Source organism: Ascaphus truei, chromosome 13 (assembly GCF_040206685.1).
Source record: "Ascaphus truei isolate aAscTru1 chromosome 13, aAscTru1.hap1, whole genome shotgun sequence".
NCBI classification, from domain to species: Eukaryota; Metazoa; Chordata; class Amphibia; order Anura; family Ascaphidae; genus Ascaphus; species Ascaphus truei.
In genome coordinates this window covers 21,373,849-21,392,624 of record NC_134495.1, presented here as the reverse complement: position 1 = coordinate 21,392,624, position 18,776 = coordinate 21,373,849, and the positions used below count along the sequence as shown (strand labels likewise).

The 18,776-nt window shown below is 53.7% G+C and overlaps 2 protein-coding genes across 3 annotated transcripts in view; one reads left to right on the top strand and one right to left on the bottom strand.

Annotated features, from left to right (window-relative positions):
- DDX54 (DEAD-box helicase 54) overlaps positions 1-8,028 on the bottom strand; it is a 23,749-nt gene extending 15,721 nt beyond the window's left edge. The window contains 13 exon segments of the mRNA XM_075568840.1: positions 1,004-1,135; positions 1,819-1,880; positions 2,488-2,520; positions 2,523-2,608; positions 2,716-2,811; positions 3,109-3,137; positions 3,139-3,151; positions 3,455-3,504; positions 5,372-5,392; positions 5,394-5,564; positions 6,523-6,593; positions 6,990-7,104; positions 7,679-8,028. Of these exon segments, the coding sequence (XP_075424955.1) occupies positions 1,004-1,135; positions 1,819-1,880; positions 2,488-2,520; positions 2,523-2,608; positions 2,716-2,811; positions 3,109-3,137; positions 3,139-3,151; positions 3,455-3,504; positions 5,372-5,392; positions 5,394-5,564; positions 6,523-6,593; positions 6,990-7,104; positions 7,679-7,798 (999 nt within the window). The 5' untranslated portion in view covers positions 7,799-8,028.
- A 3-nt stretch (positions 8,029-8,031) lies between these two features.
- On the top strand, positions 8,032-18,495 carry RITA1 (RBPJ interacting and tubulin associated 1). 2 transcript variants are annotated; one of them, XM_075568839.1, is made up of 3 exons: positions 8,032-8,202; positions 16,227-16,529; positions 17,402-18,495. In XM_075568839.1, exons 2-3 carry the CDS (start codon positions 16,252-16,254, stop codon positions 17,835-17,837), a joined length of 714 nt encoding a protein of 237 aa, XP_075424954.1. In that variant the 5' UTR covers positions 8,032-8,202; positions 16,227-16,251; the 3' UTR covers positions 17,838-18,495. The 2 variants fall into 2 exon arrangements, with proteins under 2 accessions (XP_075424954.1, XP_075424953.1); XM_075568838.1 differs by having other exon boundaries at positions 8,193-8,297.
- The last annotated feature ends 281 nt before the right edge of the window (positions 18,496-18,776 follow it).

Genomic DNA, 18,776 nt, shown 5'->3' with positions numbered 1-18,776 from the left:
CATCCCCTCCCCAGGCACCGTCACATCCCCTCCCCAGGTACCGTCACATCCCCTCCCAGGTACCGTCACATCCCCTCCCCAGGCACCGTCACATCCCCTCCCCAGGCACCGGTCACATCCCCTCCCCAGGCACCGTCACATCCCCTCCCCAGGCTACCGTCACATCCCCTCCCCAGGCACCGTCACATCCCCTCCCCAGGTACCGTCACATCCCTCCCCAGGCACCGTCACATCCCCTCCCCAGGTACCGTCACATCCCCTCCCCAGGCACCGTCACATCCCCTCCCCAGGTACCGTCACATCCCCTCCCCATGTACCGTCACATCCCCTCCCCAGGCACCGTCACATCCCCTCCCCAGGTACCGTCACATCCCCTCCCCAGCACCGTCACATCCCTCCCCAGGTACCGTCACATCCTCCCAGGCACCGTCACATCCCCTCCCCAGGCACCGTCACATCCCCTCCCCAGGTACCGTCACATCCCCTCCCCAGGTACCGTCACATCCCCTCCCCAGGCACCGTCACATCCCCTCCCCAGGCACCGTCACATCCCCTCCCCAGGTACCGTCACATCCCCTCCCCAGGCACCGTCACATCCCCTCCCCAGGCACCGTCACATCCCCTCCCCAGGCACCGTCACATCCCCTCCCCAGGTACCGTCACATCCCCTCCCCAGGCACCGTCACATCCCCTCCCCAGGCACCGTCAACATCCCCTCCCCAGGCACCGTCACATCCCCTCCCCAGGCACCGTCACATCCCCTCCCCAGGTACCGTCACATCCCCTCCCCAGGCACCGTCACATCCCCTCCCAGGCACCGTCACATCCCCTCCCCAGGCACCGTCACATCCCCTCCCCAGGCACCGTCACATCCCCTCCCCATGTACCGTCACATCCCTCCCCAGGCACCGTCACATCCCCTCCCCATGTACCGTCACATCCCCTCCCCAGGTACCGTCACACCCCCTCCCCAGGTACCGTCACATCCCCTCCCCCGCCTTACCTGTCTCAGATACTCCGCATGGTGCTTGGTGGCTACAAAGATGACCGTTTGTTCCTGCGGCTTCACCACGCAGCGCAGGATGTGCAGCAACACGGCGGGTTTATCCTCGGCGCGCACGTGAAGGAACGACAGCTGGGGGGAGTTGGACACAGAGGGGTCAGTGACAGCCTCCCCCGGGGGCTCACTGCATCCCGACTCCTCTCACACTAAGGCCCCGCTCCCTCAGTCTGCGCGCCCGCACTGCAGACAGGCGGCGCGCTGACAGGCACAGACCGCGATATGCGGTTTGTAGGGAGCGGGGGCTGGAGTGGGAGGGGCGTGGTTTAAGCGGAGGGGGGGCGTGGTTTAAGCGGAGGGACCCGCTACACCCCTCCCCTCCACGGGCTCGGGCTCCCAGGCTGCAGGAGGGAGCTGCTGCGGGCTGCTCTACTCACACGCTGACACTCAGGCACACACACTCAGACACACACAGACAGGCACTCATGCACACACACACAGGCAGGCACTCACGCACTCAGGCACAAACATACACACACACAGATAGGCACTCAGACACACACATACACACACAGACAGGCACTCACGCTGCTTTCCCTCCACACTCCTCCCGCTCCCTCCCCTCCTCCCGAAGCCTCCCCTCCTCCCGAAGCCTCCCCTCCTCATTGGCTCACAGCCACACCACGTGACGCGTCGACGCTTGGGATTACAATTCTCTTGTATCCCCTAGCGGCTGACGCGTCACAGCGTGTAGTGAGCTGTGCGGCCGCCCGCACCACCGGGCGCAGCGGGTCCCAGGCCTTACACGGGAACCTCACCTGCAGCTGGTCGCTCAGCTTGGTGTCAACATCCAGACGGATGAGCACAGGCTCAGTGAGACCTACAGAGAGAGAGAGAGACAAAAAGGGGGGTTAAGAGACACAAAAAGGGGTTGGGAGTAGAGAGAGGGAGACAGAGAGGGAGACAAAAAGGGAGAGAGGGAGGGAAGGAGGGATAGTGAAAGAGAGACAGAAAGGGGGGAGGGAATAAGAAATCAGGAAAGAAAATGGGTGAAAGGAGTGGGGGGGGGTGAGAAAGAGAGAGAGAGATAAAGAGAGAGAGAGAAGGAGAGAGAGAAGGAGGGAAAGAGAGAGAAGGAGGGAAGAGAAAGAAAGAGAGAGAGAGAGAGAGAGAGAGAGAGAGAGAGAGAGAGAGAGAGAGAGAGAGAGAGAGAGAGAGAGAGAGAGAGAGAGAGAGAGAGAGAGAGAGAGAGGAGAGGGAGAGGGAGAGGAGAGGAGAGAGCAGAAGTTGACAGGGAGAAGAAGAGGGAAGAACAAATTAGAGAGGCAGAAACAGAGCAGGAGAGAAATATACAACACACACAGTGTCAGCCTTGGCATCTAAGGAACACCAGGGAAATTCCCGGTGGGCCAGTCCAACCCTGTACCCACCATCTGACCCAGCCTAGCAGTGCCAGGCACCATCCCTAGCCCACAACAGGCGCTCACCAGCCCGGGCAAACTCCAGCAGCATCTTGGGAGGGTAGCCGAGATCAGCAAACTCTGCCGGGTGTCCGGGAGACGGGCCAGGATCTCCTGCAGCTGCTCCGCAAAGCCCATCTCAAAGAGCCTGCGACAGAGAGAGAGGGGCACAACGGGGTTCAGAGGTGCTGTGGGAAGGAGGAGGGGAGCAGCTTCCCCTCCCAAAATCAGACTGGCGAGCGAAGAGCCACTGACCTGTCGGCTTCGTCAAACACCACGTATTCCACACTGCGCAGCTTCAGGTTCATCTCCACCGAGACGTGCATCAGGCGGCCCGGCGTGGCGATGATTCTGCAGGCACAGCCAATCAGAAGGGAGGTCAAAGGGCGCAAACAAACACAGAAAGCCCGGGGAGGTGAAAGGGCACCCGCTGTCAAACGGCCAATCAAGGGGGAGGTCATAGAGCACTGTCAGCCAATCGTGGGGGGGGGGGGGTGCTGAGAAATTATACCATGCACAGGACACAGCAAAATGCGAATGCAAGCTCTTGGGGGACGGCATTCAGGCTTTCACCGTGCCGGGAAAGTCTTGGCAATGCAATTCCAATGTTAACGGTTACGGTCTGGTTCATCTCAAGCTCTCACTCACATGTCTGGATTTTCATGCAGAGCTGCGAACCTGATCTTCCATCCTGCAGGGAGAGGAGACAAAGGGGTATTAGGGGAGAACGTCAAACCGCTAGGATTCTACTACTAGGGCACTTAACCCCTTCTCTGCCTGCATTGCACCTTTTTTTTTTTTTCCCGCTGACTGCTGTGCAGCCACCTCTGGAATGCAAAGGCAGATGGAAGCCCACTATAATTATTAGAGGTGCGAGGAATGGAGAGCTGTTAAACCCCTGAGCGTCAGTAGAGGCGAGCAACGCCTTGCTCGGCTGCAGGCCCCTCTAGCGCTCAGGCGGATAAGGAGGGCGGGGAGCAGTCACCAAACTTACCGATCCCCTCCCAGGATGAGAGCAGTCTTCAGACCTGTGAATTTTCCGAGCTGCCAGAAGAGAGAATGAATATTAGAGGTCTGAAGGGGGGGCAGGGTCAGAGCGCTGGGATATGGGGGAAGCAGCAGGGGGCAGCGTCAGAGCGCTGGATATGGGAGAAGCAGCAGGGGGCAGGGTCAGAGCGCTGGATATGGGGAAGCAGCAGGGGGCAGCGTCAGAGCGCTGGGATATGGGAGAAGCAGCAGAGGGCAGTGTCAGAGCGCTGGGATATGGGGGAAGCAGCAAGGGAGCAGGGTCAGAGCGCTGGGATATGGGGGAAGCAGCAGGGGCAGGGTCAGAGCGCTGGGATATGGGGGAAGCAGCAGGGGCAGTGTCAGAGCGCTGGGATATGGGGAAGCAGCAGGGGGCAGTGTCAAGAGCGCTGGGATATGGGGGAAGCAGCAGGGGCAGTGTCAGAGCGCTGGGATATGGGGGAAGCAGCGGGGGGCAGTGTCAGAGCGCTGGATATGGGGGAAGCAGCAGGGGGCAGGGGCAGAGCGCTGGGATATGGGGAAGCAGCTGGGGGCAGTGTCAGAGCGCTGGGATATGGGGGAAGCAGCAGGGAGCAGGGTCAGAGCGCTGGGATATGGGGGAAGCAGCAGGGGGCAGGGTCAGAGCGCTGGGATATGGGGGAAGCAGCGGGGGGCAGTGTCAGAGCGCTGGATATGGGGAAGCAGCAGGGGGCAGGGGCAGAGCGCTGGGATATGGGGAAGCAGCTGGGGGCAGTGTCAGAGCGCTGGGATATGGGGGAAGCAGCAGGGAGCAGGGTCAGAGCGCTGGGATATGGGGGAAGCAGCAGGGGGCAGGGTCAGAGCGCTGGGATATGGGGGAAGCAGCAGGGGGCAGCGTCAGAGCGCTGGGATATGGGGGAAGCAGCAGGGGGCAGGGTCAGAGCGCTGGGATATGGGGGAAGCAGCAGGGGGCAGGGTCAGAGCGCTGGGATATGGGGGAAGCAGCAGGGGGCAATATCAGAGCGCTGGGATATGGGGGAAGCAGCAGGGGGCAGTGTCAGAGGGCTAGATTTGGGCGGAGCAGTGTCAGTGCTAAATTTGAGGGGGGAGCAGTGCAAGAGCGCTGGGATTTGGGGGGGAGGCGGTGTCGGACCACTGGTACTTGGGTGATGGGGGGGGGAAGCACAAGGAGCCGTATCAGAGAACTAGGATTTGGGGGGAGGGAGGGTTTGCAGCTTCAAAGCATTGGATTTGGGCGAGAGCAGTGTCAGGGTGCTGGATTTGTGGGGGGCAAGCACAGGGAACAGTGTCAGAGCGCTGGGATTTGGGGGTAAGGGGTAGCAACAGGGAGCAGTGTTAGAGCACTGTGATTTGGGGGAGTAGCAGGGGGAAGTGTCAGAGCGCTGGGATATGGGGGGGGGGGAGCACAGGGAGCAGTGTCAGAGCACTGGGATATGGGGGGAGCACAGGGAGCAGTGTCACAGCACTGGGATTTGGGGGGAGTAGCAGGGGGAAGTGTCAGAGCACTGGGATATGGGGGGGGAGCACAGGGAGCAGTGTCAGAGCACTGGGATATGGGGGGGGGAGCACAGGGAGCAGTGTCAGAGCACTGGGATATGGGGGGGGGAGCACAGGGAGCAGTGTCAGAGCACTGGGATATGGGGGGGGGAGCACAGGGAGCAGTGTCAGAGCGCTGGGATATGGGGGGGGGAGCAAAGGGAGCAGTGTCAGAGCACTGGGATATGGGGGGGAGCACAGGGAGTAGTGTCAGAGCACTGGGATATGGGGGGGGAGCACAGGGAGCAGTGTCAGAGCACTGGGATATGGGGGGGGGAGCACAGGGAGTAGTGTCAGAGCGCTGTTATTTGGGGGGGGGGGGAGCAGCAGGAAGCAGTGTCTGGGTGCTGGCGACTTGTGGATCCCGTACCTCTTTGGTGAATTTGAGCGAGCGTCTGCAGGGCCAGTTCTCGGGTGGGGGACAGGATCAGCGCCCGCACCCCGGTCTGGGCACTGGGAGCCCTCAGCTTCTCGAACATGGGGATGAGGAAACAGGCGGTCTTACCGCTGCCTGTCCTAGCCATGGCAACGACATCTTTCCCATCCAAAATCACTGGGATCACCTAACGGAAAAGGGCATCAAATTACCGCCACAGAACAGGTGTGCCCCCGAATTACCCGCGCAGAACAGGTGTGCCCCCGAATTACCCGCGCAGAACAGGTGTGCCCCCGAATTACCCGCGCAGAACAGGTGTGCCCCCGAATTACCGCCACAGAACAGGTGTGCCCCCGAATTACCGCCACAGAACAGGTGTGCCCCCGAATTACCGCCGCAGAACAGGTGTGCCCCCGAATTACCGCCGCAGAACAGGTGTGCCCCCGAATTACCGCCGCAGAACAGGTGTGCCCCCGAATTACCCGCGCAGAACAGGTGTGCCCCCGAATTACCGCCACAGAACAGGTGTGCCCCCGAATTACCGCCGCAGAACAGGTGTGCCCCCGAATTACCGCCGCAGAACAGGTGTGCCCCCGAATTACCGCCGCAGAACAGGTGTGCCCCCGAATTACCGCCGCAGAACAGGTGTGCACCCAAATTACCGCCACTGAACAGGTGTGCCCCCGAATTACCGCCACAGAACAGGTGTGCCTCCGAATTACCCCCGCAGAACAAGTGTGCCCCCGAATTACCCCCGCAGAACAGGTGTGCCTCCGAATTACCCCCGCAGAACAGGTGTGCCTCCGAATTACCCCCGCAGAACAGGTGTGCCTCCGAATTACCCCCGCAGAACAGGTGTGCCTCCGAATTACCCCCGCAGAACAGGTGTGCCCCCGAATTACCGCCACAGAACAGGTGTGCCTCCGAATTACCCCCGCAGAACAGGTGTGCCTCCGAATTACCCCCGCAGAACAGGTGTGCCTCCGAATTACCGCCACAGAACAGGTGTGCCCCCGAATTACCGCCACAGAACAGGTGTACCCCAGAATTACCACCACAGAACAAGTGTACCCCCAAATTACCGCCACAGAACAGGTGTGCCCCCGAATTACCGTTACAGATGGCAAAGTTTAAACACAACTCACCTTTCTCTGTATGGGGGTGGGGACTTTGTAACCCTTCTTCATCACTCCTTTATAGACAGGATAACTGAGACCTGGGGAGGGGGCAGCGAAGACGCAGTAAATACACAGCACCCCACATATCTCAGCGACACACACACACACACGTCTACAACATGCACAGATCCCTCTCTAAAAAATGTCACATACACAGATCTTTCCCTCTCTCTGTTACACACAGACCCCCCAGAACATCTTGTATGCAGACCCCACTTCATCAGCGACACATGCACATACACAATAAAGTGCACATTTCTCCCTATCTCCTCCCGGGCACAGGTGTTACACGCAGACCTCTTTCTCTGCGATAGATGTACAAGACGCAGCCACAATCACCACCCCAGGTAGAGGTGACACTGATGCACACTGGTAGATGTCACGCGCACACTGATACCCCCAGTTCGTTCACACACAGCTCCCATGCTATATACCCATAGACTGGAAGCCCCCAGACTTCTTTTTCTTCTTGTTCTGTGCTCGAACCAGCTGCCTGGTGTCAAGTTCTGTATCTGAGCCGACATCTGCAGTGGGGAACGCAGGGAGGTGCTGCACAGAGAGAGAGAGAGATGAAGCACGGGGGTATGGGTGTGTGAATATATATATATATATATATATATATATATATATATATATATATATATATATATATATGCATTTGGACACCTCTTAAAACATTGTAATCAATTTTTGCGTGATGGTTCCTGAGATGTATAAATATCAAATGTTTTGCTTATCTATCTGGACACATTGCCAGTGAAAATGGTTACGCTGGCCTCAATGCACCCCCTGATTTCTCATGGGGGAATCTGTACACGGGGCATCTATATCCCCCAAGGAAATAGGGGGCTATTTTATATAACAAAGATATTGTAGGGAAGGCTGATCCGCTGATGGAATTATTGAAGGGCTAGATAGAATGATAATGTTCGGACATCACTCCTTTTCTATGGGGGGGGGTGTCAAATACTTAACCCCTTCACTGCCAGGGGGTGCATGTCCCCTCTAGCAGAAAAGGGGTTAACAATCTCAAACTAGCAGTCCTGTGGTATTAACCCCTTCCTGTGAGCGAGGTTCCATGTATCCCATGACCCTCCCCCCTCTTGGGTCCGCTCCCTCTCACCGGTTCCTCCCGCTCCGGGACGGCAGCTTTGGCATCAAACTCTCCCGTGTCGCTCTCATCGCTCCCTGGGCCCGGGGGCGGTCTCCGTGTCCGGGATCCCTTGCGCTTCTTCTGGGCCATTCCTGCTTATACCACGGAGACTGATCAGATGATCCCGGTCTCAAGCGAATGTCTCCTCCACTGGCCTCACTCCGATCAGTGTCTCCCCCCGTAGGCCTCACTCCGATCCCCGGTCAGTGTCTCCCCCGGGAGGCCTCACTCCGATCCCCGGTCTCAGGTCCCTGTCTCCCCCACGTGTCGCTCCTGCACACTTCCGGAAGTGAGTAGGCGGGGCTTTCCGGACTGCACCACTCCTTCAAGCACGGGCGGGGGGAGAGGTCTTGTTGTGCCCCTCTTCCATTCCCTGCAGCTCTGGGTTGTGTGCCCGCACAGTGAGCTGGGCTTGGAGGTGAGGGGGTGCAGTGTCCTGGGGTCTCTGAGCCCACACACGAAGGAGGGTTGCTCCCCCCTCCCCTAAGAGATGGGTGAGTCTGAGCTCCTGTTTGTGTCATACTCACTATTACCATGGGAGCTGAGGCTGGAGAAGGAGCAGTGACTACTGTACAGACAATGCAATCATGTATGTATGTATGTATGTATGTATGTATGTATGTATGTATGTTGCATGTGGCGTGCGCGTTTAGTTGTTAGAGTGCAATCGGTGACACTCGTGCGGTTATGGGGCGTGACTGACGTCACAGCGTTAGGCCGCGCTGTGATTGGTTCGCGGCGCGGCAGCTGCGTGAAAATACAATTTGATTGTATTTTCCCTGGTCTGCCGCGCCACCGCTCACGGCCGTGCGCGTCCCTAGTATAGAAACGTCTGGCTAACACAGCCAATTATAATTGGCGTGCGCGCACTATATTACACGCCTAAGGCCTCGGGCATGGTCAGCGCTTATGTGCTGACCCGTGCTGAGGCGCGCTGCTGCTTGGCAGTAAGCCCCTGAAGCCGCAATGAGAGCGGCTTTAGCAGGGGCTCGGTTACGCTTCCGCAAGCGTGCGGAAGCGTAAGTTTTATGAAAATATAAAATTTTCGCTCTCATGGGAGCGCAGGGCCGGTCACGTGAGCGGTTCGCCCAATGAGGGCGAACCAGCTCCGTGACGTCACTGGCCCGCCCCCCGACACGCCCCCGGACGGCGCGCTAACCAAGGCCAGGGAAAGCACCCGCTTTCCCTCAGCGCGCCTCCGCACGGGAGAAGGCACCATGGACTCTGCCAAAGATGTATAGTGACACTTGAGCTGGTGGGTTTAACCACACTATGAAAGCTTGAACAATATACCCGGCGAAAGTGGGAAAGGTATTTGCCAACATGCAAATGAGGCCGGCATGGTAAGTGAGGTCTCAACCCTCAAATATGGAACACACCGAAAAGCAATGGCCCTCATTCTCCGGAGGCCGGAAGGTCCCTGGGCTTGGTAGCGTTCAGGAAGAAGGCAGAGGGGGCTATGATTCCCCTGAGAGGTTAAACAAAAGCTGTCATTCAAAACTAAACCTGGCTACCTACAACTGCCGAACTCGCTAAATGAAGAGGAACGTGGAAATATTAAATGGGATATTGTTGGCCTTAGTGAATTTAGAAGAAAAGATGAAGGCCTCATTAAGCTCAAAAGCGGACCCCTATTCTATTACAGAGATACAGATAATGGAAGAATCGGTGGCGTAGGCAGCGGCGTGTTAAAAAACCCGCCACCCCTAGGCACAACTGTTGCGGCCGCCTCCTTACCTGCCGTCCCCCCACCTCCTTGTGAACCGCAGCGTCAAATGACGCCATGGACGTCACGTCGCACTGCATCACGTTGCCATGGTAGCTCGCCGTCTCGTTGTCATGGCAACGGGACGCCGTGATGTGACATTGCTGCTGTTCAGAAGGAGGAATGGGGCAGCAGGTAAGGAGCCGGCCGCAACAGATGAAATGACTTCCCATTATGTCCGATAGGCCAAAGTATATTGGGGCGGACATTTTGCTGCCCTAGGCCCTGGCCTATTGGGAAATGCGCTGTTGGGTGTAGGCTTCATCGTTAACAAGAGATGGAGAAACACCATAGTTGAGTATAAAAACTCATCAGAGCAGCCGGAACCGTCATTTGGTTGACAAAGATATGGGCTTAAAGTAATCTAAGTGTATGCTCCAATATCAACTCGCACATACAATAAATGTAAGACTTCTACCGTGAAATCAACCAACTTAACAACAAAGGAAATTGTTATGAGAGGTTTCAATGCAAAGAATGGTGTCCACCAGAAAGACAAAGCATCAGGTGGTAAGTATGGTTACGGTAACAGGAATGAATGTGGGAAGTCACAAAGACCCCCAGAGTAACAACCACAGATCTACAGGCCACTCTCGCCTTGGCTAATGTGAGTGTTTGTGACTCGATAAGGTTTAATACAGATAAATGTAAGGTTATGCATTTGGGAAACAAGAATAAACCGACGACTTACAAATTAAATGGGGATAAATTAGGGGAATCCTTGATGGAGAAGGATTTAGGAGTGCTTGTAGACAGCAGGCTTAGCAGTAGTGCCCAAAGTCATGCAGTAGCTGCAAAGGCAAACAATATGTTATCTTGCATTAAACGGGCAATGGATGGAAGGGAAGTAAACATAATTATGCCCCTTTTATAAAGCATTAGACCACACCTTGAATATGGAGTAAGGCCTGGGACATAGTGATTTTATGCGGGCTGAGGCTCAGGGAAAGCGGTGCTTTCCCTGGCCTTACACAGCGCGCCGTCCGTGGGCGGGTCTGGGGGCGGGCCAGTGACGTCACGGAGCTGGTTCGCCCTCATTGGGCGAACCGCTCACGTGACCGGCCCTGCGCTCCGGCAAGCAGGAAAATCTGAAACTTCCGTGAGACACACGCTTCCCCAAGCGTGCAGACGCGTGCGCGAGCCCCTGCTAAAGCCGCTCTCATTGCGGCTGCAGGGGCTCAGTGCCGAGCAGCAGCACGGGTCAGCGCATAAGCGCTGACCATGTCCGAGGCCTAACATTTAGGGTATTGCCAAAAGATATTATGGAAGTAGAGAGAGTGCAGAGAAGAGCCACCAAATTAATAAAGGGCATGGACAATCTGATTTTTGAGGAGAGGCTAAATTAGATTTGTTTACAATAGAAAAGAGGCGTCTAAGAGGGGATATGATAACTATATACAAATATATTTGGGGACAGTACAAGGAGCTTTAAAAAAAGAATCAATTTAGAAATGTGTGGATTTTTCCCACAAATACTCACCATGTATATTAAATTAATGAACTCTGGAAGTTATCCACGCTTATGACTTATATAATAATATATTATGAAATATATATCATAATGTTGCCTAATATAGATGAACTAGTTTTATTTTTGTGTTTATCTCTGTATTCTTTTAACAGACTATTTTCTTTCTAGTGGTAATATGTCATATCCGAATCTTACATCTGGTGTATTCCAATTTAGAAATATATGGTTTAAAGATTATCATCTATCCATTTTATTTTCCTTAAATACAATGTAGTAATAACATCCTAGTTTGACAGTTGATGATCAATCCATTTAGATCCAGTGCTTATATTTAAGTACAGTTTTGTATATATTTCAGCATGCCATTTCCCCGTATGTTTATGCCTTTTGTTTTTTGGTCTGTTTAATGTAATATAGACCCCACAGGAGGTTCCTTTTAAACATCTTAATATAGTTCATCTTGGAGGCTGATTGAGTCAGGAACACAAGGGTCTGTACTTCCGGTTTGGAGTCCTATTTATGTCTCAGGCTGCGGTTATACGCTGCTGTCGCTGGAAAAATCAAATTGAAGTGACTTCCAGCGATCACGACCAATCGGTCGCTCCGTCGCACCGCGCTGACGATAAGCGCACGCTACGGCTTCAATACATTTGTTTTGAAGCGCCGTCGCTGTCGCCGGCACTATAAGCGCAGCCTTAGGCTGCGTTTATAGTAGGCACGCGTGACGGAGCGCATGGCGTCTCGTGTGCGCATGTCGTTCCAGCGATCTCTGCACTGTGATCCGAGGCGTGGCCGTGACGTCACGAGGCTGGTTCACCCTCATTGGCTGAACTGCTCACGTGATCCGGCCATCGCGCGACAAAATCACATTTTTCTGTCGGCTCAAAACTCTGCCCCACGGTCGCTCGTCATCGCGCGCTCACACTCACTATGGCTGGCCCTATAGAGCTGCTGCACTTTGTTTGGGGCCTTGACAAATCAGAGAATATACGCTTTGACAAAGCGCACTTACGCGCAAAACGCATCAGTTTTTTCTGTGAGTTCACCACATTTTTTTTATCATGTTTCCAATGGCTCCATAAATAATATTTTTATATTTGTTCCTGAGCGATCCAGCCTAATAATTTTTCAGCAGTGCACTGCTTATTTCTTCCCCCACTGGACTTCATTTCCGGGAATTCATCCCAAGGGCAGTAGAAAGGACTCGGGGCCATCCCTTAAGGTTGGAGGAAAGGAGATTTCACCAGCAACAAAGGAAAGGGTTCTTTACAGTAAGGGCAGTTACACGGTGGAATTCATTACCCATGGAGGCTGTGATGGCAGATACAATAGATATCTTTAAAAAAAAAAAAGGTTGAACATCTTTTTAGAAAGGACTAGCTGAGAGACCCGGCGCTGCCCGGGAGTCACACTGTTTCCCCCCCCCCCCCCCACACACACACTGTCCCCCCCCCCCACACACACACACACACACTGTCTACCCCCCCCCCCCCACACACACTGTCTCCCCCCACACACACACACACACTGTCTACCCCCCCCACACACACTGTCTCCCCCCCCACACACACACTGTCCCCCCTCCCCCACACACTGTCCCCCCCTCACACACACACACACACACACACACTGTCCCCCTCCCTCCCCCACACACACACTGTCCCCCCTCCCCCACGCACACAGACTGTCCCCCCCTCCCCCACACACACACTGTCCTCCCCCACACACACAGACTGTCCCCCCCTCCCCCACACACACACTGTCCCCCCCACACACACACACACTGTCCCCCCCCCACACGTAGGCCGCGGCCTGTAGAGGGTCTGCGGTTGCGGAGGGAGATCTGTGGCGTGCGTCCCGGTCCGCGGGTCGTAGAGGGTGTGCGGTAGCGGGAGGGAGATGTGTGGCGTGGTGGGCGGTCCGCGGGCCGTACAGTGTGTGAGGTAGCGGGAGGGCGATCGGTGCCGTGGCCTGTAGAGGGTCTGCGGTTGCGGAGGGAGATCTGTGGCGTGTGTCCCGGTCCGCGGCCCGTAGAGGGTGTGCGGTAGCGGGAGGGAGATGTGTGTCGTGCGCTGGCGTTCGGAAGAGCTCCGTGCGGGCCACTGCCGAAGTGAGTAGGTAGCCGGTGGCGATGTTGTTTAGTGGGAGATGGGAGGGGCGCGGTAGCGGGAGGGAGATCTGTGGCGTGCGTCCCGGTCCGCGGGCCGTAGAGGGTGTGCGGTAGCGGGAGGGAGATCTGTGGCGTGCTGGTCGGTCCGCGGGCCGTACAGTGTGTGAGGTAGCGGGAGGGCGATCTGTGGCGTGCGTCCCGGTCCGCGGGCCGTAGAGGGTGTGCGGTAGCGGGAGGGAGATCTGTGGCGTGCTGGTCGGTCCGCGGGCCGTACAGTGTGTGAGGTAGCGGGAGGGCGATCGGTGCCGATGGTGTTTGACTGTAGGCCGCGGCCTGTAGAGGGTGTGCGGTTGCGGAGGGAGATCTGTGGCGTGGACCGGGGAGGGGGGGGGGAGTTGGGGGTGGGCGAGGGTGGTGTTTTGAAGAGGCAGTCTGCAGTGTTTGGTGTTGTGTGAATGTTGTGTGAATGTGTGTGTGTGTGTGCAGTGTCTGCAGTGTTTGGTGTTGTGTGAATGTGTGTGTGTGCAGTGTTTGGTGTTATCGTGCGTTGTGTGTAGGTGTTGTGTGTAGCTGATTCTGTACATGATTGGGCAGTCTGTGGTAGCAGACGGTGAGGGTTTTGATAGCTGTGAAGCGTGGCCCCAGAGCAGTGAAGGTTGTGCTGCAAATGCAAAGCGTTCCCAAAGCTCAGTGAGGGGTGGGACAGTGTGGAAGTATTAGCTCAGTGAGGGGTGGGACAGTGTGGAAGTATTAGCTCAGTGAGGGGTGGGACAGTGTGGCATTGGTGTTGGACGCAGGCCAATGAGAGGTGTGCGGGGGCGGGCATGGCCTGAGCCGGAGTGACAGGCCCAAGGTCCTATGCGATTGGCCCTTGGGACGCAGACATACAGTGCTGTCTGAAATATATAGTAGAAAGGTATACAGGGATATACCAAATAAGTAAACATGGGAAGGATGTTGATCCAGGGAGAAATCTGATTGCCAATTCTTGGAGTCAGGAAGGAATTTATTTTTCCCCTTATGAGACATCATTGGATGATGTGTCACAGGGGTTTTTTGTTTGCCTTCCTCTGGATTTATATACTGTAAGTATACATATAGGATAGAGTATTTGTCGTCTAAATTTTGCATAGGTTGAACTTGATGGACGTATGTCTTTTTTCAACCTCATCTACTATGTACAGGCATATCCCGCATTAACGTACGCAATGGGTCCAGAGCATGTATGTAAAGTGAAAATGTACTTAAAGTGAAGCACTACCTTTTTCCACTTATCGATGCATGTTCTGTACTGCAATCGTCATATACGTGCATAACTGATGTAAATAACGCATGTGTAACAGGCTCTATAGTCTCCCCGCTTGCGCACAGCTTCGGTACAGGTAGGGAGCCGGTATTGCTGTTCAGGAAGTGCTGAAAGGCGCATGCGCGAGCTGCCGTTTGCCTATTGGGCGGTATGTCCTTACTCGTGAGTGTCCTTAAACCGGCCTATAACTATCAGAAAAAGACTAAACAAGAATGGTCTTGATGGAAGGATAACCAGGAGAAAAACACTGCTCTCTAAAAAGAGCATTGCTGCTTGTCTAACGTTCGCCAAAGAGGACATAGATGATCCACAACACTTGCGGAACAATGTTCTCTGGACAGGCGAGTCAAAGGGAGAACTTTTTGGCCTCCAGGAGAAAACCAAACACTGCGTTGACCAACCGTCAGGCATGGTGGTGGGAGTGTGTGTTGGTTTGTGCTGCTTTGCTGCCTCAGGCCCTGGACGGCTTGCCATCATTGACACAACCATGAATTCTGCATTGTATCAGAAGATTCTAGAGGAGAATGTCAGGCCATCCATTCGTGAGCTGTAGCTGAAGTGGGTCATGCAGCAAGACAATGATCATAGACATACAAGCAGATCTACAAAAGAATGGCTGCAGAAGAAGAAATTCCACGTTTTAAAATGGCCTAATCGAAGCCCAGACCTCAAACACATTGACATGTTGTGGCAGGACCTCAAAACCGATGTGAGAGACTGACCAGCAGTTACAGGAAACGCTTAATTGAAGTCATTCCTGCTCAGGGGGGCATCAGCAGGAACTGAATCTAAAGGGTCACTTACTTTTTCACACATAGATGCTGAATCATTTGCGGATAAATAAATGTTGAAAAAGTATCATTTTTCAGTGTCATTTGTTTATTCAAGTTATCTTTATTAATAAAAACTCAGATTAAGGTTTGAAATATGTGAAACTCCTAAGGGGTTCACAAACGTTTTCTCGTGTTTGTCTATGTACACTCAGCATCATTTTACAGCTGTGTGTGTTTATTAACAGTGTATAGAGATACTCAGCATCACTATACAGCATAGTGTGTGTGTGTGTGTGTGTGTGTGTGTGTGTGTCTGTTTTTTATATCAACAAAAAGAGGACAGGCACTCCAATAGCAAGGAAGGTGAAGTTTAATGTTTCAGCTCACACATGAGCCTTTACACACACACACACACACACACACACACACACACACACACACACACACACACACACACACACACACACACACACACACACACACACCTAGAGATCAAGATAGAAGAGGCAGCACACTGGATATAGTGAAAAACTGTTGTATTGTGCTCCAAATGTGACACCAATGTGTGTATGTATGTATGTATGTATGTATATCTAGCTATATCTATATCTCATATAAAAATATTACGTGTGAGCACATTCACATGTCTTAGATCAGGTCTGCAACCCTGCTTTTCACCATTATCACCTAGCATACAGTGCTTCCACTGCAGCAAGGGATTCTGGGAAAGGACATGCAAATGAGCACATCGTGCCACCTGTTGTCTTAAATCCATTATTACATTGAACCCTTAAGCCAATGCTCACTGTTTTAAGCACAGCATGGGACAAGGGTTCCATGTAATAATGGAGTTAAGACAAAGGGTGGCACTGTGTGCTCATTTGCATGTCATTTCCCAGAATCCCTTGCTGCAGTGGAAGCACTGTATGCTAGGTTGTAATGGTGAAAAGCAGGGTTGCAGACCTGTATAAGACGTGAAGGAATGTATTTGAGAGAGATATCTATATATCACCCTTCCTGGGGTGCTCTGCGCTGCCCGTGCTGTCCCAGTGTGTGTTTGGCATGGCACTGATCATGTCCCTGTGTTTCCCAGGCCTCATGCTCTGACTGCTGCAGACATGTCTCTGGACCTGTCCATCACTGGGCACCGTGCCTCCTTCCCCCAGCACAAGAGCCGCAGTGCCTACCGCTTTAAAGCAGCCAACTCCTACGTGGATGAGACTCTGTTTGGCAGCTCGGGGGGGAGAACAGATCCAACCCAGATGTGGAGTAAGGCAGCTCCGGGCCAGACACCCCTGCTGTGGAGCCCTGGAGAGAGCAAGGGGACCAATAACAGTGCGAGCTGCAGGGCAGACTGCAGCCCAGCGGGTACCCCCAGGAGAAAGATCCAGTACAGGTAGCTCTACATGGTCCAATTCCTCCTAGGAGCAAAGTGTACTAATGGCAGTGACATATTTAAGGGGTCAGTCCCTCCTAGGAGCAAAGTGTATTAGTGACAGGGTTAAGGGGTCAGTCCCTCCTAGGAGCAAAGTGTACTAATGGCAGTGACATGGTTAAGGGGTCAGTCCCTCCTAGGAGAAAAGTGTACTAACGGCAGTCACATATTTAAGGGGTCAGTCCCTCCTAAGAGCAAAGTGTACTAATGGCAGTGACAGGGTTAAGGGGTCAGTCCCTCCTAGGAGCAAAGTGCACTAATGGCAGTGACGGGGTTAAGGGGCTCACATATGGGTTATTTTAACAAAAATCTAACACCTTATATATTTAAAATGATTTAAAGTCCGTTTGTAAACACGGTGAGCTGAGACTTGGGAGAGGTGGGATTTCCTCTGGCTGCTCCTTTTTATCTGATATCACTATGTTCAGCAAGAGTTTGCACAGGCAGAACCATGCTCTCCCCTTAGCCCACCCTATCCGTACTAGGGATTCGATAAGTGAAGCGGAAACACTTTAATGACAAACACTTTCCCATTTAGAGGCACCAAAGGGATGCGATTTTGTAATTAATATCCAGAGGAACACAATAAAACAAATCTTTGCTTTTAGCATGATTAGATTAGTTTGTTAAATTGCTTTACAAACGGTTGTTATTGTTTTGAGGACATCTACATGGGACTGCACCGTAAAAGCAGTGTCTTAATAATCACGTGTAGAAACGAAGAGGCTGGATTCAACTCTTTCAGTGCTGGACCAGCTTCGGAAGGGTTTGTGTGTTCTTAACACTTTAGCTGCCAGAGGGGCCTACAAACATATTGCTCTCTCTCAATTAAGGGTGAAGAGTCGCTCGCCTTCTTATTGCGACGAGTCTCTGTTTGGTCAGAAGTTGGAGGATTGCAGTTGGGACGCGCCGTGGGTGAAGAAGGAAGATGTGGTCAAGCTCCGCCCCCTTCTCTGGAGCCCCACTGCCATGCCACGCCCACAGCGCTCCAAGCCAAAAACCAAACCGCTCCCGCTCCGAGCCGTGCACCCCCCCGAGGTCTCCGACAGCGTCTTGGGGGTTCGCAAAGGAGCAGGAGACTTCTGGAAGCCTCCGGAGAGCGACTCGGACTCCGGCGGACGTTCCCCTCGCTGTGCCAAACCCCTGAGGGCGTCTGGCACCCAGCGCAGCACCCCGAGGAGAGAGACTGCTCGGTCAGTAAGCTGGTCAGGGAGAGAGTCTGCCAGGAGAGGCTCAGGGACCGCGCACGAGAGGCCACCATGGAAGTGAGACTGCGGTGTAGATAGAAAGTGCGGATCTGAGAGAAAGGGGCTTCATCGTGGAAGTCAACGGGGAATCTTGGACGAAAACAGCCCCATAGGCTGCTTGGAAGATACAGAATAAGCCCCTAAGAATGCTGTATTTAGCGAGCGTGCAAGAGTGCTTTATTAAGAGCGTGTGTGTGTGTCTATGTCCATGGAGAGGGAGAGTGTGAGTGCCTTGCACAGTATGAGTTTCAGATCTGTCAGAGAGGTTGTTATGTTGAGGTGTCAATGGGACAAAGATAAGTGGTGCAGTTCTGCTGCAAAAACAGCCCTGTATGTATCAAAGAAAATATCCCCATTGAAATGCACAGGAACATTTCTTTGATAAATGTGCAGTTTGCCCCAGGATTGCACCACTTTTGCCTTGAGTCATAGCCCCCAATGTATTTTAACCTGCCTTTTACCCACCAATACTCTCTGGTGTCTGGTTTGCAGTCTGCCCCCAGCATGGCTGGAATCTGGACGTCCCTCACCGATTACATTTTGTGCCTTCCTCCTCCTCGCCCCATCACTCCTCCTATCTCTGTGCACAGGATGCTTTAATGATGACGTATTTTTCGTGATTATCTCTGTGACCCTTGGTGATGCTGTCTGGATTTGTATAAAGTGATTTGGCGTGTGTATTTGTAGCAGGTGGTTCTTGTACAGACAAGATGACGCGTCCCTCATTCTTCTACTATGTCAAGTATTCCTGTCCTCATTCCTCCTATACCCGACTGAAGGGACCCTCCGAGCTGCAGCATAACAAGGACTCTCAGATTAACATCACAACAGTTATTTATGACACTTGTCAGCGTTCTCTTTCTGAACCTTTGCCTGCACATTGCAGGGAATCACAGCAGCGTCCCCTCCAGAATCCTATATGAAGAAGGATCACTGCGATGAAGCAGACCCGGAGCAAAGT

What these genes read in the sequence shown, in the direction of transcription:
- RITA1 (XM_075568838.1), top strand. An exon ending in AGGAGAAAGATCCAGTACAG is followed by an intron (nt 16,530 to 17,401) that starts GTAGCTCTACAT and finishes CTCTCAATTAAG; the next exon opens with GGTGAAGAGTCGCTCGCCTT.